The sequence below is a fragment of the Cryphonectria parasitica genome, assembly GCF_011745365.1.
Source record: "Cryphonectria parasitica EP155 unplaced genomic scaffold M406scaffold_3, whole genome shotgun sequence".
Taxonomy (NCBI): domain Eukaryota; kingdom Fungi; phylum Ascomycota; class Sordariomycetes; order Diaporthales; family Cryphonectriaceae; genus Cryphonectria; species Cryphonectria parasitica.
In genome coordinates, this window is record NW_024468911.1 from 1,325,984 (window position 1) to 1,353,365 (window position 27,382).

Here is a 27,382-nt window from a genome sequence, read left to right on the forward strand (position 1 = left end):
AGGAACCAACGCTGGTTGCACCAGCCACTGAACCACAGCCAGAGCCAGAGCCTGAGCCTGAGCCTGTCCAGATGGAAGTCGATACCGAAAAGACACCAACTCAGGAGAACACTCCAGTTGCGGATGAATCTGCTGCGAATGAAACCCCGAAGATATTTCGCAAACCAGTCCCAGCTCCCCAGGGCTCGCCTTTTGCGATTCAGCGAAAGCCTGTCGGGCCTATTTCTGCACTGGAGTCACCAATCCCCTCAGGACCCCCTCAAACTCCCCGGCACCTCGCGTCACCTGTGCAGTCTGCGAAGCAGGCTACGGTCTCGCCATCACCAACGCCCCAGGCATCTGACGCGGAAAACCGCCCGCCTTCGTCAAGACCCAACACTAATAGCAGCAGAGGTAAACGTATATCTCTGCCGATCAGGACGCCAGAACGGCAGCGGCCCGTGTCTCCCTCGAAGCAACAGCCAAACGTTGTTAGCGGTCTACAGAGCACCGAAGAGTGGACGGCCGTGGATCTCGAGCTTGTATTCGAGAATCAGGAGAATGCCGGTGCTGGCAGCGCTGCCAGCCGGTTCTTCGCCAACGCGGGTAATTTGACGGACCTCGAGCGCAATATGACGGTTGAAGAGTGGGTCTACCACAACGCGAGCCAGGCTGAGCAGAAGCTGAAGCATGAGTGCGAGGCGATGGTCATGGCGTTTGAGAAGGAAGGGACGAGAGCCATGAGAGTTCTTGAGGGCTTGGTTGTCGAGTGAGTGGGGGATGAGCCGGTCTCACAAAGATTTGGCTTGCATCGAGTTGCTTACCATAAAGCTGACATGCTGAAAGCCCAGGAGAGAGGGGCTTCGTTGCGTTGTCAGTATAGGTCATGTTTGTTCGATACTGCTGGCTTGAGAAAGTATATATGCGTGGTGGAATTCAGAGCATTCGGCTTCGAGCCCTTCGATATACTGGTCAAGGTGGTTGCACCAAGACCTGGGCGGTATGCGGCCACCACCATGCTGGTCTTGCCTGTTGTCTGCCCACCTGCCTCGGCCCAGACATTCCGAAAGATCAAAGGTGAATACCTATGCAGCTACTGAAATACACGATGGTCCCTGACTCCCCTTGATTGTGATGACTACTTGCTGTTACTTGCTTTGAACAGAGTATACAACTTTCTTCCACATATAGGGAGGGTTCTTGACGTGTAGCCTATCAATTTTAGCCATAATTAGGTGTCTCTTTCTTGGCTTGGGTCGGCGGACTTAACTAACAGCTTCATACTTCGAGACCATGATAATTAAAGTATTGAAGTACACTGAAGACTCGATGGATGAAACACTGAAGAATGCACACGAGACTCGAGGAGGGAGCAACAATGGTATCCTGAATTGAGACTGGTCCATGTTAATCCCATGCCAAATCTACTGAATGCCTTTCAACAACCAGCTCTTTTCCGAATTTCCTCAGTCTGCATAAAGGCCTTTGTCCCCGCGGGAGCTTTTGCTGATTCACCCTTTTCGCTTTCTTTCTTTCTTTCTGTACAGACAGGACTTTCCTGACTTGCCGTTTCCGGTATGGAAACGAATGACGGTTGCTCCTTATTGTTGGTCAAAGAAATATTCAAAAGAGAAACAAGGAGGAAATCCCCACTTGTATCACTATGTATTCTGCAGACGTCACAGAACAGCTCAGTAGGCGCTGTTTTTTTTTGTTTTTTTTCTTCTTCTTCTCTTCCCTGTCTCCTTTTTTTCAGAAACTCGATTGAGGTTTGACGGGACGAGCTTGGAAAATGACTGGAAAGGCGGGCCGTGGTGATAAGATGGCGGCGGCGGAGGAAGATGCTCAGGAATATGCAGGACGACAACACGAGGACGAGCAGTACGAAGAGGAGCAGTACGAAGAGGAGCAGTACGAAGAGGAGCAGTACGAAGAGGAGCAGTACGAAGAGGAGCAGTACGAAGAGGAGCAGCAAGATGCTCACCAAGATCCAGAGCCGGCTTCCGATCCCCACGCCCCAGAAGAGCCCGAACAAGACTCGGATGACGACTCTGATGTCCCGGACTACCGACCAGACGATTATGTCCCGCCTCGTATGGATTTTGAGGACGACCCGTTCCTACATTTCACGAGGCACCTCGCCGAAAGGGAGGCCGTGATCACGAACAGGTGGCTGCCACGGGACAAGAGGCTTCGTTACTACGTGCCTTTCTGGACAGATCCGCAATGGGATCCAGAATGGCCCATGGAGGTGAGCCCCGACGGGGCGATGGAACGGAGGATGTTTGGTGACAGTTTTTCCACTGCGAGGCCTGCTATGCTGCCGGTGGACCAGGCACGATTCCCTACACAATATGCACGGTACGATTCACCAGGTTTCCCTCAGGAACGTGTGTGTGTACTCTTCAAGTTGACATAGAAGTTCTTCCGCTTCTTCTTCTTCTAAGACGCTTTGGTATACATCCCGATGCGCCCGAAGATATAGTAGGATACTCTCAAATGACTCCGACCCACGATATCCAGTCGCGTCTGCCTCCACCTTCTTCGAACCTGCAGAACCCCCCAGAGCGCGATATAGATCTCGACGAGGCATACCAGATCCACGCCTTTGCTGGATATACTACTGCAGAAGTAAGCCATGAATTCCAACAGCACACGTGATAATCGCTAGAGTGCACTCACTAAGATGATATGAAACTGGCCTCAGTTAGAGGCTGTAGGCGCACATAACCCAGGGCTCCCTCTTAGCCCGCCTGATCTGCAAGCCGATATCTCAGATGAGGATATTGACCCGTAGGTTCATCAGCTTTCTTTCATCAGCTTCGTTATTTTTGTTTATCTTGAATACGTCAATAGCTACAGAAAGCTGATCAATGTCAATCAAGGATGCTTTCTCGTGACCGCTGGTCCCAGACTTTGTGGGACGACGAAGAATCACCAACGACTGCGGAACGATACGGTTTCAATTGCAAAACGTGGTGGAACATTGATGGCTCGCAAGGAGAGTATAGCATGGTATGTTCCTACTAATTACAACAAATCCTCCGATTTTTCAACTGTTTCCCGGTGGAGCATCATCTCTAACTCTACAGGATTTTATATAGACGGACGACCGCATCTGGTCGGCAGTGAAGCCAGTCTTGCAGATGGTGACGCGTGTCCTCCGCTCTGGACACCCTTACTGGAACGCAGTCACGTCGTTGTACCACCTGCGTCCAGTGCCTTACGATAGAGACCCTCGACCCTTTCCAGGCAAGAATTATGTGTCGATCTGGTTAGAAGAGGATGAGGAGGAGATGGTACGTGCAGCATCCAGTCACGCACTTCCCTCCCTTTGTCTGCATATGTTCTATAGCCACACTCAGGACTATGGGGTTTCGTCCGAATCTTTTATGATTGCGCTTCTCAATACGAAGACTAACCCACATCATTTCGTCAGTATTTTGCTGCCTTCCGGCTCAAGGAGTTGGAATTCCCTTCGCAAGCAGCCATGCTCAGCACCCTACGATCAAGTAAGATATCAATCATGTGATTCGCAAGATTCTCTTCTTCGCTCACAGTCTTTACTTGATCAGGTATACGACTTGCTATAACGGCGGGGCCTGGGGCTACAGAACTGGGCCACGATTTATGGGTCGGAAAAGGTGGTATCAGCTCAGTGATTCTCCTCGGCGCGACAACTATCTGGGCTCTTATAAACCCGGTATATTCAGAGAGTGAGAAGGCCGGCTTCCGTATGCAGTTGGCAGTTACTCTCCTGCACGAGCTAGGTGTATGCTTTCCTTGATGCTCCGCTATAGGAAACCTCTTTGGACCCCAAGCAACACGCTCGCTAACTTCTACAAGCATGCTGTAACGAGTGAGTTCAGATCGCGGTGGCAATGTCAGAGCCCCGAACAGAAATTCCCCCTTGGACACAGATATCCAGGTGTTGTCTGTTGTTTTCGAATTTACGTTCTCGTGATCGCATGGTTCAGTTGTTCAACTGGTCCAAAATTCTAACCCTGGCCATGATCGTGTCAGATGCTCATAAATATATCCTTCATGATCCTGACCGCCTGGATGCATGTGGTTTTCTCGCTAGCCAGGAGCAGAAGACTTGTCTTCGGGAGCTCTGCGATGAGATGTTTGACGGCGGCAATCTAGGCACCTTCTTGTGAGTGATTATCGCCCTCGCAGTCTCGCAGATAGTTATGACGTCGCCACTTGAGAACTGCCCCAAGTTCAATGATAGTGACAGCATTGAGCGGGGAAGCGGCCTGTATGCCTATCCAATACGCAGGAAACTGACAAGTTCCAGTTTTGAAGACGCAGAATATGCTGAAGAGGGCATCAATCTCGAAGCACAGGTAAAGTAGTGGTCCACTTGTCAAAATCATTAAGGAGAAGCTCAAGCTGGATCCTCCTGGCTGCCACATTTGCGGCATCATCAAGCAGTGCAGTGTGGAGATTACTCTTGGTCAGCAGAAAACCTGTAATTAATCTTGAATGTGCATGCAGATCTGGGGCGGTGGACTCAAATCGCTGAGCTATGTTAGCCACCAAGTCTGGTCGTCCATCTGCGCGCTCCGAAGCTGGCCAAATCGACATCACGAGCCGTGGCTGTGGGATCAAGTGAATGAAAAGTATTCTTCGGAAAACGATCCTTACAGTAATCGATTGATAGGGGAGCCCACACCTGCGTCTAACACCTTGTGGCCCATTCCTCTTAACAAGATGACAAAGTTCTTTAGACAAGGTACGAACCCCTTGTCGTCAAGACTCTGGGTCTGAATAAAAGCACTGCATCCTAATCACTGTGCAGAATGGTGGCAAACCCAACAAAGATTCGGCTATCAGGCCTTTCGAATGTTGCCTTATCCGACGGGTGACGATGGCAGCGCAATACCTACTTCCTGGGAGCTCTTACGTGCCACTTGGATAGGCATGGACGATGCCAACGCTCTTGGTGATGTATTAGGCATATCCCTCAGAAGCAAGAGGTTGGCTAGCCTTTTCAGTGAAGGATGGGAGATGTTGGCCTGGTTTAAACATGAGTAAGTATTTCTTCGGATTGCAGATCTCTAGCAGCTATCCTGCATTAGCGAAGAAAATAGTTTTGTAGGGTGATGCTAGATCATCCCAGGGCAGTTCATACGGCGATCAAGATCTTCTTTCTCTTATATCAGCAGCTTGTTGGTCAAGACATTGTTACTAACCAGACAAAGTATTCTTGCTGGGGTGCTCAGGGACCGCACGATTCAAGCAGCCGAGGGGAAAATGTTTCGAAGACAACTTTACTACGAGCAACTGACTTGGCAAGACAACCTCTTTAAGATGGGAAGGCTATCTTATGCAGTCACAGAGAACTATCAGCTTGTCCGACAAGAGTTTGAGGCTGTATTGAGCGACCAGACAAAGTCTACTCCCGATATGACCAGCCCAACTGCAACAGAGGTCCTTGACGGGATCACAAGTGGCTTACGACGGGCCATCGAGAGTATGCTTGGATTTCTTCAGGTTGTGGGTCGCAATGTGCAACACTACCTCAGCTTAATTGCCTCGTACCACAAGCAGAGATACAGTGAACGTGTACAGATCCATGCCCGTTATATGAAGGAGTTAAGTACCGGCCTGCAAACTCTCCGGCCGGTCCTGACCCTCCTTCAGGTGGATGGCGACCTCAACATGGCCAGCAACTTGTCCGACGACGAGCAAGACGAACCGGAAACCAAAGTGTGGAAGAAACTGCTGGGCGCTTTAGGGGACAACAACCAAGACGAATGGGCTGCTATCCTCACGGCTCGCGACAGAATGGACCAAGCAGTCGCTGACCACCGCCGCTTACTTGGAGGCCTTGATACAATTAGGGAGAAGTTCAATGAGATGATTGATATTCTGGAGCCCGACTACATCGAGGACAACCCTAGGCAGGATCTGAGTCGGCGAGACGCAGTGATGGCCTTGAGGTTGCAGGCGAGACAATCCGCCAATCGCCTATATCCTGCCGCGCAGGCCGAAATGTCGCGTATAACAGACCCGAATGTCAAAAATCTGATGATGACCTGGATGAATTGCATCGAAGTCTATGTTGAGGAACAAGAGGTCCGGCGAGGCGAAAAGGCCAGAGAAGAAATGACGGCAACCGTTATGGAAGATTTTCTGAAAGCGATGGTACGGACTCACATTCAGCAGTTGTTGTCCTCTGGGATGCTAAATGAGGAGGCCATGCCACAAGCTCTGAGAGACACTGTCGCCAGGGTGAGGGTAGCCCTTGGTGAGGACACAGGTTTGCAACAGGAGCAGCAACAGGAGCACCCACAGGAGCAACCACAGGAAGAGCACCTGGCTGAAGACATGGATATACAACAGGAACAGCATGGTGAAGAGCAGGAGGAACCAAAACGCAACAGGTCGACAGCAGACTATGAAGAAGACGAACTCAGAGCTCAGAGTTCCAGAAGAGGCTATACAAGGGGGTTGTGGAAGTATCAACGCCGTTATTGAACCAAAGAGAATCACAGACTACAAGGTACTATTTTTACATCAGGCTCGGGACAGTTTCTACTAGTCTGCTCCTGTAAGATTAGTTTCAGAGCATAGTAACACACATTGTAGTTGCATAGAGGCCAAAAGTTTGTGCATGTCCAGTTATAGATTTGAAGCAGACTATACAACTAACGTTCAGCTAATAGCTATGTCCAAATGAGCCAGAAAGGTCTGAACCTGTTCTGTATGAAAGGAATAGACAACCTAGAAAACTAGGTGCCGCCGTACGAATTATGTCCTCAACAAACCCCCGTGGACTCTGCTCCCTGTTCTTCCTCCCTTCCCTCCCCCTTCCCGGTGAAAAGCTCTCCCTCTTCCCCAGAAGCACAATTAATGAATTAGCGGTCCTTCTTAAACGTACTTGACGGTGACGGTGCTGCCAGACACGGTAACGCTGGTCAGGACCTCGCCGTTCTGCTCAATGTCGATCAGAGTGGCGTCGGCGGCAGTTACAGTTCCGGACGAGGTGGTGGCCTCGGCACCAGTGAAGGTGACGGTGCCAAAGTTGGCGAAGGGCACAAGCTCGTCACCCTCCTCGAAGTCCTCGACGATCCACTCAGCGTTGAGCTCCTGAAGGGCAGCGCTCTGGCCGGTGAAGGTGTGGGTGACAGTGGTTCCCTTGGTGACGTTCTCGACAACAGCAGTGCCGCTGGTGGTGGTCGTAGCAGTGACGGTGACCTTGATGGTGTCGCCAGCGGAGATGGAGATGCCAGAGAAGTCATAACTGCAGGCAAGATATGCGTCAGCCTGAAGCAGGACAATAGAGGGGAAGATGGGAATGATCAATACTTACGCGTAGTCGGGGTACCACTCGTACCAAGCATCATAGGCGACCGAGGATCCCTCGACGTAGAAGTCGACACCAGTCTGGAGGATAGAGTTCTGGGCAGTGTCGCCGTCGATACCAACCCAGGCAGAAGCAGCATACTATATACATGTTCCTTGTGAGTAAAAAGATTGCCCTTTCCAAGTCACAGGCGGGAATAGAATGACTATGTTAAATTATTAAATATAGCGTACCTCGGTGTTGCCGCTGCCGGGGGACTTGGGGGTGGGAACGACAAAGGTGCCAGTCACAGACTTGTAGCCAGAGCCGATGAGGACGGCACCAGCCCAGTTGGACGAGTACTCGACGTTGGTGGTATCATTGCGAGACTCAGCAGCGTCGATAGCGACACCCTCGCTGTTGGTAGCAGGGAGACGGACCGAGCCCGAGCGACGGGCAAGGCGGGCCTCGTTACGCTCGCGACGCTTCTCAGTGAAACGAGCACCAAGAGCAGCGTTGGCTCCGAGGAGGGCAGCGACGACAGTGGCGTACTTCATCTTGACAAGGTGAGGGACGAGGGAGTGGACCGAAAAAGTTGGGAGCTGAAGGGGGGAATTGCAAGATAAACCTTTGAACGAGGAGACTCTATCAGAAGATGCTCTGGGTTGTCACACAGAATGAACTCTCGATCTCGACGAGGGAATCATGGTGCTTTTATAATGTTTCTTTCCCTCCCCTTCACCCTCTTTCCGCCCCTCCCCCTCTTCACGGTGTTCACGTTCAAGGTATCATCAAAGGCGTGCTGATACTGATTAGACAAACTCTCTCAATACTCTCCTCTGCAGATACTATCGTAGGGTCCAACTACTGAAGCGGCCCAAGCCGTAACGTATGTGACCCTACCAGCCTGGTGGTTATCAGCACGACACCTCTCGGATCCGTCCAGCTGATGTGGATATACAGAGAATATCTGGATCCAATATGAACCACACCCAGCATATGCGGTACTACCTTCCCAATTAATGAATTTGGCCCGTCTATAAAACCAGGCCCTAAATCAAGCTTAATTGCCTGGGTAAGCTCAGCCGCGGGGACAGCCAATTCGAGCTCAGGACTACGCACCACGGAAAGGGTGGGGGGTGCGGCGGGGCGCTGCAACGTGGTGCTCTCTAGAAGCCTTCTTTTCGACAGCCATCTTTACTTGTGTACCAGTTTTTGCTCCGCCGGTTGCGACGATGGCCTTAAGCTGAAATCGGTCTGGCCCGCCATCCGGTAACCGACGCCTTTTTGGCGAACCACACTCTTCTTCAAGAGCAGCCTCATGATTTGTTCGCACGCCACTTCGCCAAGAGGGACAAAATCGTTCGTTATCAAAGACGTGCTAGAGGACTGGCATGAGGAGGTGGCAAAACGAAACATAGAAGGAATAGAAACCAAAATACACATGGTTGTTAACTACCAACCTGCGCTCGTTGGTACCACACAAAGGTGTGATCCACCTTGCAGGTGGCGCCCGCGGACGTTGACGAAACTGTCGATAACCAATCACATGCAGTTCAATGGGCTAAAAAAGTGAACGCAATAGATGGTTGTAGTGGGATGTGTCTCCGCGGACAAAGACCTTTAAGAGAACTACATACTTGCTTTCTAGGTACTTACTTCTCAAGATCAGTCTTGGTCAGCCCTCAATAGAATTCTCAGCTCCAACCAATATATAAAAAAGTACACCATGAAGAAGAGCCGATCCCTCCTCTCTCTCTCTCTGTGTGTGTGTGTGTTTCCCCTCCCCCGCCTCCCGCCCCCGCCTGACTGATCTTCGCATGGTCAGCGGTACTGGCCGCCGCTGAGCGGCCCGAACACGAATTCTATTTCTCGTTATGTGGAGATTGCATCGCGTCAACAGCCGGTAGTGCGGGGGGGGGGGGCACTGCTGTGGTACCCTTGGGCTGATCAGCTAGGTCACACAGGCCAAGGATCAGCTTGGGCCCGGTCAACGATATCTTGGCGACTGGGGGGGAGCATCTCGTTGATCTCGTAATTGGCAAGCAATCCTCAGTCTAGCCAGATAAACACCATTTTGCCTTCCTGTTTCAGTAAAAAGTCTCAAGATAGTCTCGGCCAGGGCGCCTTGAATCGGTGTGAAGCACGACAACCCATCAAGAGACGGTATCATTCGAGACCTTTGCAGGGCAATACTACATAAGTATGTACGCGGATGGATACAACAAGAGGTGGGACGTTGAGAAGCAACGGGAAAAATAGACCCGCCAGTCATTGCTTGCGTATATCAAGGCTCAATGACAATAGCCTGCATATCGGACATTTTCTCTAGTTCTAGTTCAAGATACAGAGACGTTTTTGGGGCCAAGATGCGGCAAATTACGACGTAGGAGGCTGGTAGCGTGGCAAACATAGAATGCAGCACACCAAGTGTTGAAAGATAAGGACTATCAGAACTAGCCAAAGAAAAGATGCTTTGCTGTTCTTCTTTGTGAAGTCGCATTGCCCCAATGCAGTGATGAGCTGAGCTTAGCATAACATGGTAGAGATGTCTACGTACTTCCCAGGTACTTATGCAGGTGAGGTCTCGAGAGACTAGCCCTGACCAAGTCTCGCCCGAGGCGTCTGACAATGCAGACAATACATACAATGCCATTATTTGACCTATTCTGTCGCCATATTCTGGATTGTATTCGAGCTTGGGATCACCTTGACAATGAATTAATTTTACTAATAGTAATGCCAAAGCTGACTGTTGCCATATGATGCCATCTGCACGGATGAAAGTGTAATAGATAATCACAAGCTCTGGAGGATTTGGCCAGGTAGGGATATAGGCACGTCATGCTTCACGACAATCCTCAAATAGGAAGCTGGCTGGGAATAACTGACGTGCAGAGCTCAGCTCCACAAGCGAGTACGCCTGGCGCTTACAGAGGAGATGTGATTCATTGTTGCGACACTTACATGAAAGACATATGGGGTAAAATAACTCAATTGTCATTCCAATGGCAACCAGGGAGAGGGGGTGTTATTGGATGGAGTGTTTTCTCAAGAGGTTTGCCATGACGGTAATGTGAATAACTTCCTTTCCAGACCCTGACATTGGCAATCTATGCAAGTAATCGTTACAAGAAGTGGAATCGTTCGAGAAGAAATGGAATAACCGGCTGCGAAATGCCGAGGCTACTCAGCTCGGCAGCTATTAGTGAGCGAGTGACACCTTGGCAGAGTAAACATTGCCTGCATATCCCGTCGATAGTGGGCCTCGGCGCAGTGCTTGGCACCGGCAACGCAGGCGCCACCACTGCATTTCCGCCCCCAAACACCGCGGCAGTCACCAGTACGATGCTTTTTTGATGACCACCTGCTTGCCGACGACCCGTTGCAGAAACAGAGGTGGATGCAACGAGTCCAATGCACGCGAAGATGGCGACAAATAGCGTGAGCCGTGCATGGAGAGGTTCGAGAGGCTTCTACCACCTACGCCGAACGTACAACCTGAGCGTGGGCCGCAGCCACCTTGGGTCTCGGCACTCATCGACGGCTGCACCTGCTGCCGCCCCTGGGCTGCTTCCTCTGGAGGGATATCGGGTCCTTGACATGACCCGAGTCTTGGCTGGCGTAATGTTGCCTCCTTGGTTTGCCTGTACAGTTGGACTCTTTACTGACAATCACTTCTGGCAGCCATATTGTACTCAAATCTTGGGCGACCTTGGGTAAGGGTCTCTCTTCCTGCCCATCCAATTGTATTCCAATCATCTCTAGACACACAACAAGAACTGAGACTTGGTATGCAGCGCCGAGGTGATCAAGATCGAACACCCCGTCCGTGGAGACGATACCCGGGCGTGGGGCCCTCCCTATGCTCAATACAAGGCCGACTCGAACCACAAGGGCCCTGGGGAAGCAGCATACTTCCTAGGTGTGAGCAGCTCTTTTTTTTTTCCTTCCGTGTGATGAAGCATGTACTACAGCTAACAACAACAACAACAACAACACCAACAGGTCAACCGGAACAAGAAATCTTTAGCTCTATCCTTCCAGGACCCAGCAGGCGTCGAGATCCTACACAAGCTCGCCGCCAAGTGTGACATCCTGGTAGAGAACTACATCCCAGGCGCGCTGAAGAAGTATGGTCTCGACTTTGAGACCATCCACAAGATCAACCCTGGGCTCATCTATGCCTCCATTACGGGGTACGGTCAGACCGGCCCGTACTCACAACGCGCCGGTTACGATGTCATGATCGAGGCCGAGTTCGGACTCATGCACATCACGGGCACCAGAGACGGACCACCTGTGAAGGTCGGCGTGGCTGTGACTGACCTGACCACCGGTCTGTACACGAGCAACAGCATCATGGCCGCCCTGCTGGCTCGGCAGAAGTCCGGCAAGGGCCAGCACCTGGATGTGGCTCTGAGCGACTGTCAGACGGCCACCCTGGCCAACATTGCAAGCAGCTGTCTCATCAGCGGGGCAAAGGACACCGGGAGATGGGGCACCGCACATCGTTCGTCCTTCTTTTCATCTTCCCCTCTGGATCCCACCCGTTTCCTTTGATTCACATAAAATTACACCGCTCGATCGGGGGCTGACAGCAAAATAGCATCCATCGTTCCATACAAGGCCTTCAAGACCAAGGATGGCGATATCCTCTTCGGCGGCGGAAATGATCGTCTGTTCGGCATCCTCTGCGATGGCCTTGGGAAGCCAGAGTGGAAGGACGACCCTAAATTCAAGATCAACTCGCAGCGTGTCGCCAACAGAGACGAGCTCGAGGCAGAAATCGAGAAGGTCTCGACGCAGAAGACAACCCAGGAATGGCTCGAGGTGTTTGAGGGCAGCGGCCTGCCCTATGCTGCAGTGAACGATGTGCAGGGGACGCTGCAGAACGAGCACACGAGGGCGCGCAATATGGTGATCGAGGCAGATCATGAGGAATGCGGCCCGATCAAGCTCGTCAACACGCCCATGAAGTTTTCAGGGAGCAAGCCCGGGCTCAGGACGCCACCGCCGTCCTTGGGTCAACATACGGACGAGGTGCTCAAGGAATATCTTGGGTATGATGAGACCCAGATTACTAGCCTAAAAGAGAAGGGCGTGGTGAGGTGACGCTAGACTAGACGCATTAGACAACAATTTACAGGTGGAACAGCCTGCGGTGACGATGCATGTTCTGAGGCTCGATCCAGGAACATTAACTGCTAAGTATACAGAGGTTCCAGTCATTTCATAAAGAAAAGGAACGTCTCACCAAAGATTGCCTTCATGGAGATTACCCCAAACGCCTGCAGGACCGAGGTGGCAGGTGCTGGTCCCCGTCCGGTCCCACAGTCACGTGATCTGCACGTGCTGCGTTTCTAACTTCTAATAGAGTGTCAGACCACCCCAAGTCTACTACCCCATATACGATGAGTACCACGTTCTCCAAACTGCTTTGAGATTCGTCCTTTAACCGTTCCAAAGCGCAAACTTTCGTCTCAACTTTGCATGTCTGCCGCGCAACTTTAATTTTCGTCCAACCCGTTGCGTTTGCCTTTGCCTGAGGGTTTGCATGTCAAGATGGCCGAGCAAAGTCGCAGCACAGGTGATCCCAGGCCTGATGATAAATCAGCGCAGCCCCAGGACATAGATCAAGTAGCAGGTACGACAACAACGGCAACGAAGGCGCCGACGATGGCGCCTGTCGCTCCAGCCACGCCATCCTCAAGCAACGCCGCACCAGCACCCGCAGCCTCCAACCCGACCAGCAACGACTCCAAACCAGCTCCCTCGTCAAGCACAACTCGGAGACCCTATGTGCCCCAGTTCTCAGCCGCCACCCAGATGATTCTCAGGCGGATGCGGGGCGAGCCAGGCGGCCTGGGTTCCGCCCTTGCAGCAGTGACCGCGGAGGGGGCACCGAGGCCGAGCTTTCCCCAGCCAGCCTACGACAGTGTTAGGGAGCGCATCGTGGCCACCATGAGCGGCAGTAGCACCAAGTCAACCTCGATGGCGGCACCGACCCCATCCCCTGGCACAACATCGGCCACGCTTCCCCTGCCGGCCTCATCATCGCCTCGGCTGACGACGAGGGTAACGTCGACCGTTTCACTGGCGGGCAACAAGCGCAAACGCGAGCCCGGCAACAGAGACGAGGTCAGCGATGTGTCTTCGCCGGCGGAGGCATCAGACTACGGCGAGGGGATCAGAAAGAGCACCCCCAGACCGGCGGCGTCCTTGACCCCAACGACGACCAAGTCAGGCAGACACATCCTCAAGCCGGACACGTACGACCCGGCTGCAGAGGACAAGCTCAAGAAGCGCAACCAGCTCGTCAAGCGGACGACGGAGCAGGCGCTGTGCAAGAAGTGCACGCGCATGCACAGCCCGGCCACCAACCAGATGGTTTTCTGTGATGGGTGCAATGACCCCTGGCACCAACGGTGTCATGACCCTTGGATCGAGGACGAGGTGGTGCGGGATCCTGATGTGAAGTGGTATTGTGCCATGTGCCAGGCCAAGAGGGACAGGCTGATGCCCAAGAAGAAGACTGTCGTCGTCGAGCAGCCCAGGCTGGAGAGCTGGGCTGGGAGACCGGCCAGTCAAGTAAGTAATAGTCGTAGCAGGAGGATGCATATAGTGTTCCCAGCCAGATCGGATTGTGCTGCACACAGTACTGAATTTACTAACCCGTTTCAACAGAAGAGAGCCTACCTTTCAAGTCTCCCCCAGACAGATCTCGTCAACCTTCTCATGCACGCGACCGATCTTCATCCGGACCTACCCATCTTCCCAAGAATATCCACACCCGCCAAGGAAACAGCGGCAGCAGCAGCAGCAGCAGCAGCAGCGCCATCGCCATCACCGACGATGCCCCGCTCTCTCTTCGCCGGCACCTCGACCGACGGCCTCTTCAGCCGCGCCGAGGCGAACCCGACAGGCCCCATCAACTTCATCCGCAAGATCCCCGCCAACGCCAAGAAATCTACCATGGCAAAGGCCCGGTCCGGCCCGGGAAGCCTCCAGAGCAAGGCCGCTGCGCAGGCGCACGGCAATAGGTTGTCGTCCTCGGGCCACCAACTCCTCACCCCGGAAGAGGACTCGTCGTTTACGAGACTGTGGCCTCGCCCGGGCAAGGGCATGTACAGCTGGTTGCCGCCCGAGGCGGACGATGACCGGCAGCTGGTGGATGGGAGTGACTACGATGCCTTTAGTGTTATCGTCTTTAATGAGAAGGGAAAGAAAGTGGAGGAGAATGGGGTCAAGGTCTAGGGTTCTGGCCCACGGCGAGAAGGAGGAGGAGCAAGATCGGTAGCTAGGCTTCACTGAGCAGCCCAACCAGTGATTTTCTCCGATGAGGCCAGCGGGTTTAGCCGGGAGGAGGTGAAACAAGTCATATGTTACCAGAGACTTTGATATGGTTGTTGATGCTCTTTGTTCAGCCCAGAATGATCATTCAGCAGTGCGAGCCTACACACAGCAGTATGGTAGTCCTCATCACGTCTACTCGGATAAATTTTACAAAAAGGAAAAGGCAGTCATTTCAAGGCTTGAGTTCTACTCCACCTGCATATGCTGCTTCACCGTCTAATTTTCCTGCCTCATCTATTCCAGTAGCTTTAGTCTAATTAAACTATCTCGGACTTGGAGGAGACTCCTTTCTCAGAGACCAAGATCTGCCGGCCCTCTACCACGTGATCCGTATCTTCCTCCTCGCCTTGGGATGCGCCCTGGGCAGCACTTGCTCCAAATGCCCTCCGCAGGGCCGACTCCCAGTGCCGCTCCATGCTCTCTTGTATGCGGCGCCGCTCCTTTCTCTGGAAGTCGGTATCAAACTTCCGAAAGTGCTGGACATAATCCCGCAGGCTGTTGAGCACGCTCAGCTCCATCTTGAGCTTGACGCTGTAGACAAAGTTCTTGGCGGTCAGCTGAACCACGTAGAGGTTCAGGTACTCCAGGGCGAGCACGCTGCAGTCCAGCATGGTGACGACCAGGTTGATGGCGATTAGAGACCAGAGCATCTTTGTCATGGCGGCGGTGTCGCTTGCCCCCATCCGGCGGCCGTACTGTTTTTGAAAGTGGGTGCATCGCCATAGATATAAGCCCGAGAGGCACAGCTCTTGGAGGAAGAATATGGTAACTTGTACTCTCTCCAGGATGGTGTACGCCTTGATGATCTGCGGACTACTGTCGGTAGATGCTGCCACGATACCCACCTAAAGGGAGGTGTCAAGTTAGCAACAGGCAAGGCAGCACACATGATAGAATATCCCAATCCTTGTGATGAAGGGAAGGGATGTAAGAGAATGGTGCATATCCTTTATTTTATTTCTTCTTATTATCATCTTCGTTCCCCCTTCCTTCCTTTAACCTCATCAAGGTGTTCAAAAGGCCGGGAAGGCAAGCCAGATGGTGGGCTTGGTAATGAACAAAGAAACCTGCTTACAGTAATGGTCGGGATATGTAGAATGACGGCGTTGATGAGAATAATAGCTAGAATATACCGCAGCAAGCGTGCATTATCCCAGAGCAGGTGGAGTCGCGAGTATAGGACGACGGACTGGCCCGTTACCATTGGCACCCAGCCCGCGGATCCAATGGCTAGCGCGACGGAGCCGCTCTGACTCGGCACCTCCAGCTTGATGACCTGTGATATGACGCAGATCAGGATCCCGAGGGCGGCTGTGATGATGCTCCAAAAGTACAGACTTCCACGTTGTCTGAGGGACCACCAGACGCGGAGGAGTATCTCGGCTGCGTTCCAGAGGGTGATGCCTATCAGACAGGCCAGGGCGAAACGCACCCCCGAGGACAGGGCATCGTCTGTAGCGATGTTCGACTCCTGCTGGAGAACTTGACGGCTCGGTATGAGAGCGTGGAGGTGACGATGTAGAACGAGTGTCACATTTTCCCTCATGATGACAGTGATAAGACATTAAAATTTCTGATGATATAGATGTGCTGCCGTTGTGTCTTCTCCGGATCCAGAGACACGGGAACTGGTTAAATATTTGTACATGATGGCTTACAACTAATTGACTGCTAATCGGTTCATGAGATCGTCTATACCTAGGTAAAAAGAATGGGAGGAAGAGAAGACATGCGTCGAACTCCAGGGCCAGCAGGCTCCTAGTCTTGCGATAACTCTAGAGACGATGGAATTACGGGACACGTTAAACGTTAATGCATTGAAGAAAGTATATTCACCTATCATGACTCGCTTGCAACCTTAAGTTGATAGGCAAGTGCGTCCTCATCTTTCGAGAACATGTCCGTAGAAGAGGAAATAATATCCGTAACTGATTAATTGGATGACAAACTACCTTGGCAGGGAAAATGTGGCATCGTGCTGTAAGCGGGGCCAACATCGGTCATGGTCCATGAAGCATTCTAGAATCGCAGTCAAATAATATGACCTGTGTTACAGAAGGGAAGAGAGGCATAGGAGGGAATAAAGGGGGGAAAAGAGAGTGAGAAGAAAAGAAAGAGAGAAAGAAAAAAAGAAAAAAAAAGAAGAGCATGGAAAGCGATATCGAGCCGCGACTCATTCATCTTGGAGGCGATTCTCAGGCCGTCCTTTGACAAGTCAACTGAGAGGTTAGCCAGGCTCAACAGAAACATCTGAATAATAACATCAATGTAGAGTGGTAATTACATAAGATGATTTCATGAGCAATATGACCTCCCTTTTGGCCTCCAAGCATCGCACATGATATGAACTTTCCATCGCATGTTGTTCGGATGCTGTCCGAAGTATCGGGTCCAGACCACGAACAAAGTTTGCCGAACCTCATGCACACGCCCACGAGACTTAGACTTCCCTAGCCGCAACTCCGAGTTCTCGGATGCGTGTAAGCGATGAAGATGGCGATCTCGATCTCACACGTCACGTGAAATTGAATGCAGCACCTTTCCCAAAAAAAGATGCAAATAACAGTACTAGTTGTGAGCACTGAGCGCGGTACACGAGTGACAGGGAGCGGTGTGATTGTGGTATACTTTTTGACGAGTTGCAAGAATAGCATCTCATATAATTCAGACTGGAGAGGTGAATTTCACAGACATGGAATCGTATACATCCTCGTCGAGTCTCTTTCCTTTGCTTTGTTCTCTCTCTCTCTCTCTCTCTCTCTCTCTCTCTAATAGAAGTTGGATGGCCGTCGGAATCTGGGTGTTGTAAAAACTACTCAAAATGGCTAGAGCTCATTTCAAGTTGAAGCCCAACACCGCAGGTGGGTCAGTCAGCTGGTACTGTAGCTGCCGTGAGACAAGCCATAGCACAGCGTTACGTCAGTCAAGTCCCAGCGACTCATTTACGATGGCGAATCTGCCACCAAACAGCACAACCAAAGGATGGCCTTGAAGCATCTCATCACTTGCGTGGTTGCAGGTATCGACTACCTCCTCCACCCTCAAATCCTCGTATGCAACACGCATTCCCACTTGACTGACGCAGAGAAGCCCCCAAAGCAAGGATTGTAGCTAAAAAGAGACGACAGGGCACCGTCGAGGAGAGCGTGAGGGCAGACCAGATCATACCTGTGGTCGTCCTGAGCGAGGAGGAGATCAGTGCTGGGCCGGAAAAGCTGTGGGATACTTTGCACTACTTGGTCGACAATGACGATGTTTGCACGGACGAATTCACCGGCATCATCGTCGTCAGGCCTTCTCCCACATCTGCGTCAGCGCCCGACGAGCCTTTGAAGATCATCGTCGATCCAGCCTCCGACCGCTCTGCTTCAGTGTACCACTTGAGCCCCGGACCGAACCTTCTTCGTCAGGGGGAGGAGGCTCAGCTGCCCTCAGGCCCCTACTTCCTGAGCGGTCGAAACTTACACCAGGCGTGGCGACTGTATCCGGACGATCTCGATGCCTTCACCTTTGGCCTACTGCCAGATGATCCTTACAGCCCAAAAAGGTGACGAGCGTCCCATCCGGCTATTGAGTTTGCCCCGAGCTTGTGCATGCCGTCTGACACGTTGACCAGTTTCCAAGCCGTAGCGCTCCAGTCCTGGGACGGTCTGGCCAGGTCGATCCCAGTCCCTAGTCGTCTCTACCACAAGCCTGACTCGGACAGGCCTCTGGCTGGTGCTCGAGTGTCCGTCAAGGACATATTTGACATCCAGGGTGTGAAGACCACCCTGTCCAGCCGAGCCTGGGCCGAGTTGTATCCTGCAGCCACCACAAATGCACCATATCTCAAGCGGCTGCTAGACCAGGGTGCCATCATCGTCGGCAAGACCAAGACGACCCAGTTCGCGACCGGAGCGGAATGGGTTGACTTTCAAGCACCAGTAAATCCTCGCGGGGACCGGTATCAATATCCATCGGGCAGCTCAACAGGGGCTGCAGCATCTCTTGCTGGGTACCCATGGCTCGATCACAGTATTGGGGGCGACTGTAAGATGATGTGCCCTGCTGTGAGAGTTTATATGATGCACATGTTGACTTGTCTCCCACATTACAGCTGCAGGGAGCGTTCGAGGACCAGCCACGTACCATGGCCTCCACGCTCTCCGACCAACGTTCGGGTCAGCATCCCTGGACGGTATAAAAATCATGTCTCCGTAAGGCCACTAATACCACAATCTTCCGCTAATAATAACTGCTAACCTCGTATCAAGACGATACGACACTGTCGGCATTTTCGGGCGTAGTCTGAATGAGATCGCCTTCATTGTAGAGAACAGCCTTGATGTAACACAAGATGAAGACAAGACTTTACCTCGGAAGCTCATACTCCCGGCCGACTTTTTTCCTTTGACGGACACAGAACATCAGCGATTGTTTGACCAGTTTGTAGGAATCTTGGAGACTTACATAGGCGTCGAAAGGGTTACAGTCAACCTTACCCAGATCTGGGAGGAAAACCCCCCCGTCCACCCCCACGGAGCCGGTCAATCCTTGCATGAATTCATGAAGAAGGTTCGTGCCCCCAGCTCCATGGCTGTGCCCCCCTGGCATTTCGGTGAGAGCCAACTGACTTTTCTCCCTAGGCTCCTACATTGTCTCTATGTTACGATTATTACCATGTTTCAGAACAGTTCCGCTGCGGCTATCGCGAGGAATTTGGCAGAGAGCCTTTTGTCGAGGCTTCCCCTCGCCATTGGTGGTAAGAATGTCATAGTCGTCAGGTTCGAGAGACCTCTTGGTTACCTGACTGACGTTATTTGCAGGAACGTCGGCGCCAACGTCACAAAGCATGAATATGACATGTACGTTCGGCAGATTGGCATGTTCAAGGCATGGTTCGATACAACAGTCATGCGCACAGATCGAGGACATTTACAAGACGGAATCATGTTCCTGCCCAATGGAATTGCTGGACCCAAATACAGGGATGCCATTCCAGAGTAAGTTGAGGACCATTTCACTCTCTTTTGTAACTTCCACGGGAAGCATCGTCTACTCATGCCTGTGCTGCACTTCATCATAAGCACACGTGGTATTAGATGCTAACTGTGCTAAGAGCGCCGTCTGCGTCTGAGGGCATCGATCCCCAACTCCTGTCACCACTTTTGGCCACTCCCCATTTAGTCGTGTGCTGTAAGTCGATCTACCTCTGCAACGTGGCAGTCTCGTGCGTGATTTTGCCAACTGATACGTCATTGCGCAGTTGCTCAAGTTCCTTATGAGTCTCGCGTAAGCGGATCGACTGAATACAGGCCGATATGTGCTGGGATCATGAGCGCCAGAGGTAAGGAAAAGGATACATGATATATGAATGACTTCAGATCTGGTTGCATTGATGCTGAATTTCTTTGTAGGCAGTGACCTGGCTCTCCTCCGCTTGGTCCACGAAGCTCTGGAGATGGCGGGATGGCGTGCGGATATTGATTCCGGTCGATACACATATCCACTGGGCAACAACAGCAGGAACGTGGATGACGGATTAGATGACAAGGCCAACCAGGCTGAGACATTCATCGAAGTGCACATAGATAGCATGGCGCATGGCCACCAATTGCCTGTAGATGAGTTGTAAAGAGGCATGACGAGTAAGTGTACAGAAAGCTTTGCGTCGATATTTTACTCTGGAGAAAAGGCTGCTAGAGTGAGACCTTTAGGTATGGAAATTTTCTCTTCCGCTGAATGGCCTATATCGAATGCCAGAGTGGGTGGGATTGCAACATTGGGTGGGTGTAGAAGTCGGGTCTCCTTGGTTTACGTGTAAATTCTGCAGTCAATCTTCATGATTTCGACCAGCGCGTCTACTGCCGTGTGAAAAAGGACGGGACAAGGATGACAGCGGAAGCTACAACTGCATAGAATGGAAACGCTTGATTTCGCCTTAGTTATGAGTTGGGTATGATTATGACGCGCTTGCGACCAAATCTGAGGCCAGATCTCGGACTAAAAAAAAATAGTCTTCGCACACCTTTATATACCTATGAACCGACCAGCCTGGGTGTCCACGCCTGCCTGGCTCAGACTTGCCTTTTACGACGTCAATGTCAGAGAAAAGCCAGTCCAAGACACGACAAAGGGGTTTCTCAATGGAGAAACAACACAGTCGTCGCGCTGACCGAGTGTTTTGCTATCTCTCGACTCGGAAGTATCTGTGGTGTCATCACGGCCAGGCTGGGGCAGCACCACGACCACCACCACAACTGACTGCTAAGAGATCCAACAAAAAAAAAAAAAGGGGGGGGGGGGTATCATGATAAAAGTGTGGTTCCCTTGACCTTGCCGCTTTCCATTTTTGCTGTTCGGGATCCGAATTGTATCTGTGCAGATGAAGGTCAGCAAGGCTAGAGAAACAGTCACCACATGGACGGCCGGCGGGTAGGAAACTCACCGCCCGCTTCTTTTCCGTGGCCACACCCATCATCCCGAACTCCAGCGCCAAGAGTCGCAAGACCCGTTTCGCGGGCTCAACATGACCATCAGGCTGCCCAAAGTCGCATTTCTGCCAGGCTGGGACCCCAATAGCCCATCGCACCAAGTCTTCGTCAAGAAAAGGGAAACGGATCTCACGGCCCCAGTGCGACATGGCTCGATCGTCTCTGCCCAGGTTGCGCTTGCCCAACCGGCTGACGTCGAGCCGCAGCTCGTCGACGAGGCCTTGATAGCCTTGCTTTAGGAAGGCCACGGCATGGCGGGAATAGCCCCCAAAGAGCTCATCGGCACCGAGTCCTGAGAGAAGCACACGCGCGGTGGTGGTGTATGGTGTAGAGGAGGTTGACGTGGCATCAGTGAAAGCTACGCCCTGGCCTCGCGCCGCAAAATACAGGGCACAGGCGATGGAAAGATCCATTTCCGTGTTGTGAGGATAAATGAGTGAGGTGACCTCACCCTTGTGGCTGAGATATTCCGAGTATGGAACATTGACCTGATGGGAAGTGTCAACGGAGGTTAGATGTACACACCACATGCATACACACTAAAGGAAAACTCACTGCAATGAGGCGCCAAGCCCGCCCAGGACAGACCGCTTGGACCTCAGCGAAGGACTTCCTTCCTGTGCCTCTGTCTGGGCAGGCCTCGTAGACGTCAAGAGACTCGGCAGACTTTTGATCCATCGACTTCTTGGCGTTCGCAGCTACTCGCGGATTCTCGAAAGCGACGTTGATCAGGTCTATGCCTTGATCCGATGGGAGAAGATCGTGACACATTCTTGCTATCATGGTAGAGTCCAGGCCTCCGGAGAACAAGACAGCCACCTTGGTCGGAGTTTGCTGGGACTCAGTGCCGGGCGGTTCAAACACATTCAAGACGCGTAATCTCAGCGACTCAGTCAAGTGCTGCCGAAGAGCTGTCACAGAGGTTGAGTCGACTGTAAGCGGGGCTTCTTTGCTCGGTACAGAATCATTGAACCTTCCAATAGCGGAGACCTGCAGAGGTGAGCCAGGAAATCGTTCTCCAAAATATTCATGGGAGTATGTCGGAGTTTATCTCAGATGGCCACTCACGAAATCCATCGTATTCTCGTCGTCCAGCCAGCTCAGCACCGTAGCAGGAGCCACGAATTCACAGGCTTGTCCGCCAAAGCCATCGGTTCCCAAGTCAAGAACATAAATGCCGTCAGCTTCCACTTCCTTCCACTGAGGGTCCACAGAGTCTGCGACGCTTGAAAGCACCAGCTGGTGACCGTCACGCCGAAAGAGCAAAGACCGCCTTCCGAGTCTGTCGCGGCCAAAGTAGAGCTTCTTGGAAGCCTTGTCGAAGAAGACGAACGCGAAGGGGCCATCAATAGATCGCAACACCTTCAAAATGGCTTCCTCACGCTCCGTCTCGCCCCGGCGCACCGCCCCAGCCAGGAGCCCAGCAATGGCCTCGCCGTCGTTTCCAGCGACATCGTGGTGGCGGAATCTCCACGCCTCGCCGTTCCAGCAGAGGACAGAGCCACTGGATGGGTCGACAAAAGGCTGTCTCGCAACGTGATCTCCGCGAAGGGCGAGCACTGTCGACGTGAACGACAGGTAACGTGTGGTGGGCGCGTCAGCATCGGCTTTACTCCCAAGTTGTGTCTCGTGCGTGGCGATGTGGTCTGGCCCGCGATTGCAGAGACATCGTTGCAGATTTGCTGGGATCCCGATCGGCTTGGAAGCAGAGATTACAGCGTGGATGCCACACATTATGCCATAATGCTGATCTCGTTGACATCGAGGTTTGATTTGATGAGAACGGTGGAAAAGCCTACGTTGTGAAATGCAGAGCCGCAGCCGAGAATGAGTGGGGCCGATCTGGGATTGATGGAGGGTTAGGGTAGAGGATTCAGCCCCATCCCGCCCCGACACAATAAAAAAAAGAGGAAGGAGTAAAGAAGAGAGAGACAAAAGAGAAGGAGATGAAACAGTCAGGAGCTGTCGCTTGGTGGTCCGAGGTGAAGGAGGAAAGGAGAGAAGGAAAAAGAATAATGTGCTTGGCTTGTCGGAACTTCAGTCTGTCATGCACGCGTCTTAATCTTCCAATTTCAAGATACTCAAATAGGTACTTCAAAAGGACATCACCAACGTGTGTATACCATTGCGATTCAGTCAAGTCATAGACAAAAGTAATTACTCGAGATTGGATACTGAACTTCCACAGACTGAGTCTATCGAGTGAAGATCTATGGGTGAATCGGTGAGTTATCCTGGTCTTGTGCCTGCTTCTGCAGTGAGCTAAGCCCTCTGCCACTTGGGCAAATTAGACCTACTCTGTAATTAGAAGTAGACGGTCGTTAGCAGTGCAATTCCCAACCATTCTATGTTTTCAGAAAGCCAGATACTCTGCATGTGTACATCTCTAAACTTATTAACCAACCTCCTAGGATTTATTACCAATTTCTTCTAGATATCCTGGCCGCCACTGACATGCCTAGAATGAGCTGTCTAGTGACGGACTTGCTGTCGTTGGACAAGAAGCAATACAAACATCACGGCAATCTTCCTCAGGTAGACCAAGCCTCGATTCCCTCCCTATAGACTTGAGCATATTGCCAAAACCTCAGAATGTTTCTTGCGCCTTTGTTCAGTGAAAAAATTGAGGTGCCAGGTTCTCGTTCAAACAAGAAAGGGTACAAAGCTCGGCCGAGTCCAGAAGCGGGTCGGAGGTCCCGAGTCGGCGAGCCACCCACACGGGCGGGTCCACACCAGGACGGGGGTTCCATTGTGAGTCATTGTGAAAATTGCAACAATATAAACATATTGGCAATCTGATTCTTTCATCAGCTACGTAGCTCAGGGGAAGAGCGCCGGGCTCATAACCCGGAGGACGTTGGATCGAAACCAATCGTAGCTATATATTTTGCTTTTTTCTTTTTCTTTTTTGTTTGCAATGTTTCAGCTCTCCCAGATGCCCCTCCTTTTTGTGGTCTTGCTTGTTCATATCCAGACCACACCCTTCAAGACCCCCCCCCCCGTATTTTGTATCTTGCATATCCTGAGGATTTCATTTATTATTTCATTTGTTTTTTCTTTTGTGATTTTCCTTCAGGCAAGTAATCCACCTTATTTTGCTCTAAACAAGACCAGGCGGATCGAGATCCTTCTAAACGACCAGTGTACGAATTAACCGTAATACATCGTCCCTCCCCATATGCCAGAGTCTGGTCAGACACATCAAACCACCAGTGATACCCAGACCCAGACTGTTATCTGGAAATGACCTCGGAGGAGACGTGTAAGAATGGCGAAATGATATATCCTTCACTGTGAAAACTGAGCCATGAGGTGAATCTTCTTCGGTAACTCTTGTCATCGTAATGGCACAGATATTCGTCACATCACACACACAAGAGTCCTCACAAATAGAAAGAGAGGGGAGGAAGAAAGTACGACAAGAAGTGATTGAACACGTAAAAGATTCATATTGCACAAGATACAGAGGCCCTTCTTCTTTTCTTTTTGTACACAAGAGGAAGACCGCGTCTATACTTTCTATCCCAGCTTAGGCGCGGCGGTTCTCATTTATTGCTCCGCCAGCTTGGCGTCAGAGGTCTCGCCACCCGAGTGCGAGCTCTCGACACCCGTGATGCCCTCGACGACGCCCTTGCTCATAGCCTCTGGGTCGATGTGAGGACCCTCGTAGTTCTTGCGGCCGTCGATGAGCCACTGGACAACAGCGATGACCAGGACGACACCGAAAGCGACAACGGCGTAGTTCATGTTGTCCGGGGTGACGGGGCTGTCGGGGGGGAAGACGAAGAGCACCGTGGTCAGGAGGGTCCAGGCAATGCCGACCTATTATTGAACCGTTAGCTTTCATCTTTTTTTTTTTTTTTTTTTTTTTTTTTTTTTTTTTTTTTTGGGTGTTTCATTTGTATACATGAGATATGTATATATGCGTGTGTATACATGAGTGGTGGTTTGAAAGAAAACGTAATGAAACTTACCAGGTTGGTCAACCACCCGAGCCAGTTGGACATCTTAAAGGACCTGCTCTCGGGCAGCATCTTGCGGCCCCGAAGGACATTGATGGTAGGGGGAATGGCATAGGTGACGCCCAGGGCGACGACACTGGCAGCAGTAATAGCGTTGAAGGCACTGGAGGAGCCCAAGAAGACACAGCCAAAGATGATGACCCAGACGGTGGTCCAGATGAGGGCGTTCAGGGGCACGTCCAGGCCGGTGTGGACCTTGGCAAAGACGCGGCTGAAGGGCAGGCCGCGGTCGCGGGCAAAGGCGTAGCTCATACGGCTGGAGGTGGTCATGATGGAGGTGGTGGTGAAGAGCATGCACACGATGGGGAACATGAGCAGGCACACGGCGCCGGCCTTATTGCTGGTGGCGTCGTACAGGATCTGCAGGAGGGGACCGGCGGCCGACTCGATGGCTCCGTCGACGTCGGTGACGACAAACAGGAGGCACATGAGGAAGATGAAGCCGGTGAACATGCCGATGACAATGCAGGCCAGCATGATCCTCGGGCCCTCGATCTGGGGGCGGGGGATCTCCTCGATCATGTGGATGGTCGCGTCGAAGCCCGTCAGCGCGAAAGCGCCCTGGAGGAGGCCGAGCAGCCAGGCCAGCCCATCGGGCCAGCCAGACTCGTTGATAAACCCGCCAAAGACGAACGAGGCGCTCTGGTAGTTGGGAGAGCCGCAGGCGAGAACGGTGATGCAGATGATAGCGAAGCCCGCAAGGGACCAGAGGAAGGCGGCCTTGTTGAAGTAAGGAAGCAGCCGGTTCATAAAGGTGTTGATGAGGAAGGCGGCGAGGGTGTAGGCGATGTAGATGAGGAACTGGTGCCAGGCCTCGGCCTCGTAGCTCGGGTGCATCAGCGAGATGACGCCCAAGATCAGCTGGCTGCCCAGCAGACCACCGGTGGCGGTCAGGCACACCCAGGCGGCGACGTTAATCCAGCCGGTCGAGTAGCTGATGGCACGGGCGAAGCGCTTCCAGCTGATGATGGCAACCCAGTGGTACTGGCCGCCGGCGGTTGGGTAGGCGGACAGGAACTCGGCGAGGGACGCGGCGAGACACAGGTTGCACAGGCCTGCGACGATCAGACCCCAGAGGATGGCGCTGGCGCCTCCAGAGGGAAGAGCCAAAGAGAGAGAGGCGGCGAGGGCGGTCCAGCTGTTCAGGATGGCAAAGGCCAGACCCAGCATGGAGACGCGGCTGAAGTTGCGCTGGAGCTCCTGCTTGACGCCGAGGGACTCAAGGGCCTTTGCATCGTCGTGGCCACCACCAGCAGCAGCCTGGTGTTGTGGCTCCTCCATGATGTGAATTCTGCCAAAGGCCCAAAGGAGAGAGAGTCCTAAAGGGGGATTTGGGTTTTGTTGAAGATGAGGAGGAGAAGAAAAGAGAAAAGAGAGCACGAAGTCTGCTTTCCTCTTTATTATCCTTGGTACTTTGACTTGGGTATGTATATAGGCCCTCAAGGACAAGGGTAAAAGATATGAAGAAAAGGGGACGATGGGCTCAAAGGAGGGAAGCGCGGTCGTCGTCAGAAGAAGTTATACAGATCCTGAATGATGTAGGGATCGACCTCGTCGCCTTAGCTAAATCCGGGACCCATTCTCGTCTGGACTTGCCAAAGAGGGGATCAAGCGAGAAAAGAAAACCCACCCGTCTCGCCTCAGCACCGCAGTGCCTGACGAGTCGCGCGCGCGCAGAGTCGGGGTTCTTTTTACTGGTACCTACTTTGGGACTGCACCGTAGTCAAAAGGGTTGTCTCCACAGAATTCTCATCCTTGGAGAATGGGGGTGTGGGATCCGCCGCTTGAGTTTATGCCCTTGCTGATTCATATCTTTTCCAAACAAGAAAAGGCCAGTCACGATCCGTGGCCGTTATCAAGGTTAAAGTGGGCATTTCAAATTGGCTGATCAATCTTATCAACTGGAATGGTTCATTCGTTACTGCATGAATTTATACATACAAGTCCACAGCAGCAAATGGTCAACCCATCGGTTCGCGTGTGTATGTAAGCTATCCGAACAAGCCGGTAGTGTCTCCTCTTTGTGTGCTTGCATGCGCTACAGTAATTACGAGTAAGCTTTTAGGCCCAGGGCATGGTAGCATGCTAAGCCTCGGACCGTCAGACGTGGCTGTCTTTTCTCCGTGCCGCCGCCGGGCTCGATCCGTTTGTTTTACTATGGTGAATGCTGTAGGTGCGGCTTCGGGAATGCATGCCCAAGTAGGTAAAGAGGCACTTGACCTATCTCTATCTTGGGTGGACAGAAGAAGGTTAATCGA

At 52.1% G+C, this 27,382-nt stretch overlaps 8 protein-coding genes and 1 non-coding gene across 9 annotated transcripts; 5 read left to right on the forward strand and 4 right to left on the reverse strand.

The window, feature by feature from the left end:
- Nucleotides 1-5,325: 5,325 nt before the first annotated feature.
- M406DRAFT_69179 (uncharacterized protein) lies at nucleotides 5,326-6,465 on the forward strand (the record flags this gene model as incomplete). Its single annotated transcript, XM_040925234.1, has 1 exon — nucleotides 5,326-6,465. A coding segment is annotated over one exon (1,140 nt), but the record flags the coding sequence as incomplete, so codon positions are not given.
- A 132-nt stretch (nucleotides 6,466-6,597) lies between these two features.
- On the reverse strand, nucleotides 6,598-7,929 carry M406DRAFT_355436 (acid proteinase). The gene is made up of 3 exons (XM_040923170.1): nucleotides 7,528-7,929; nucleotides 7,301-7,434; nucleotides 6,598-7,231 (listed from the first exon to the last, which is right to left on the reverse strand). Exons 1-3 carry the CDS (start codon nucleotides 7,828-7,830, stop codon nucleotides 6,859-6,861), a joined length of 810 nt encoding a protein of 269 aa, XP_040777969.1. The 5' UTR covers nucleotides 7,831-7,929; the 3' UTR covers nucleotides 6,598-6,858.
- A 2,872-nt stretch (nucleotides 7,930-10,801) lies between these two features.
- Nucleotides 10,802-12,531, forward strand: M406DRAFT_274472 (CoA-transferase family III). The gene is made up of 5 exons (XM_040918223.1): nucleotides 10,802-10,897; nucleotides 10,961-10,992; nucleotides 11,074-11,200; nucleotides 11,282-11,786; nucleotides 11,883-12,531. The coding sequence occupies exons 1-5, from the start codon at nucleotides 10,877-10,879 to the stop codon at nucleotides 12,386-12,388; spliced, it is 1,191 nt and encodes a 396-aa protein (XP_040777970.1). The 5' UTR covers nucleotides 10,802-10,876; the 3' UTR covers nucleotides 12,389-12,531.
- A 1,576-nt stretch (nucleotides 12,532-14,107) lies between these two features.
- Nucleotides 14,108-14,817, forward strand: M406DRAFT_355438 (uncharacterized protein). Its single transcript, XM_040923171.1, has one exon. The coding sequence runs from the start codon at nucleotides 14,129-14,131 to the stop codon at nucleotides 14,528-14,530; it is 402 nt and encodes a 133-aa protein (XP_040777971.1). The 5' UTR covers nucleotides 14,108-14,128; the 3' UTR covers nucleotides 14,531-14,817.
- Nucleotides 14,818-15,105: 288 nt separating this feature from the next.
- On the reverse strand, nucleotides 15,106-16,055 carry M406DRAFT_221185 (uncharacterized protein; the record flags this gene model as incomplete). Its single annotated transcript, XM_040915585.1, has 2 exons — nucleotides 15,106-15,474; nucleotides 15,705-16,055. Coding segments are annotated over 2 exons (720 nt in total), but the record flags the coding sequence as incomplete, so codon positions are not given.
- Nucleotides 16,056-17,450: 1,395 nt separating this feature from the next.
- M406DRAFT_106416 (uncharacterized protein) lies at nucleotides 17,451-20,243 on the forward strand (the record flags this gene model as incomplete). The annotated part of the gene is made up of 11 exons (XM_040915194.1): nucleotides 17,451-17,490; nucleotides 17,649-17,680; nucleotides 17,758-18,176; nucleotides 18,246-18,658; nucleotides 18,726-18,825; nucleotides 18,883-19,183; nucleotides 19,255-19,370; nucleotides 19,435-19,611; nucleotides 19,728-19,804; nucleotides 19,875-19,955; nucleotides 20,026-20,243. 11 exons carry the CDS (start codon nucleotides 17,451-17,453, stop codon nucleotides 20,241-20,243), a joined length of 1,974 nt encoding a protein of 657 aa, XP_040777973.1.
- A 673-nt stretch (nucleotides 20,244-20,916) lies between these two features.
- M406DRAFT_251808 (uncharacterized protein) lies at nucleotides 20,917-22,836 on the reverse strand (the record flags this gene model as incomplete). Its single annotated transcript, XM_040916787.1, has 4 exons — nucleotides 20,917-20,985; nucleotides 21,057-21,548; nucleotides 21,643-22,092; nucleotides 22,225-22,836. 4 exons carry the CDS (start codon nucleotides 22,834-22,836, stop codon nucleotides 20,917-20,919), a joined length of 1,623 nt encoding a protein of 540 aa, XP_040777974.1.
- Nucleotides 22,837-23,911: 1,075 nt separating this feature from the next.
- Nucleotides 23,912-23,983, forward strand: M406DRAFT_t37. Its single transcript has one exon. It is a non-coding gene; the product is annotated as a tRNA-Met (tRNA).
- Nucleotides 23,984-24,651: 668 nt separating this feature from the next.
- M406DRAFT_61076 (uncharacterized protein) lies at nucleotides 24,652-26,998 on the reverse strand (the record flags this gene model as incomplete). The annotated part of the gene is made up of 3 exons (XM_040924718.1): nucleotides 24,652-24,924; nucleotides 25,077-26,351; nucleotides 26,948-26,998. The coding sequence occupies 3 exons, from the start codon at nucleotides 26,996-26,998 to the stop codon at nucleotides 24,652-24,654; spliced, it is 1,599 nt and encodes a 532-aa protein (XP_040777975.1).
- Between the last annotated feature and the right edge of the window lie 384 nt (nucleotides 26,999-27,382).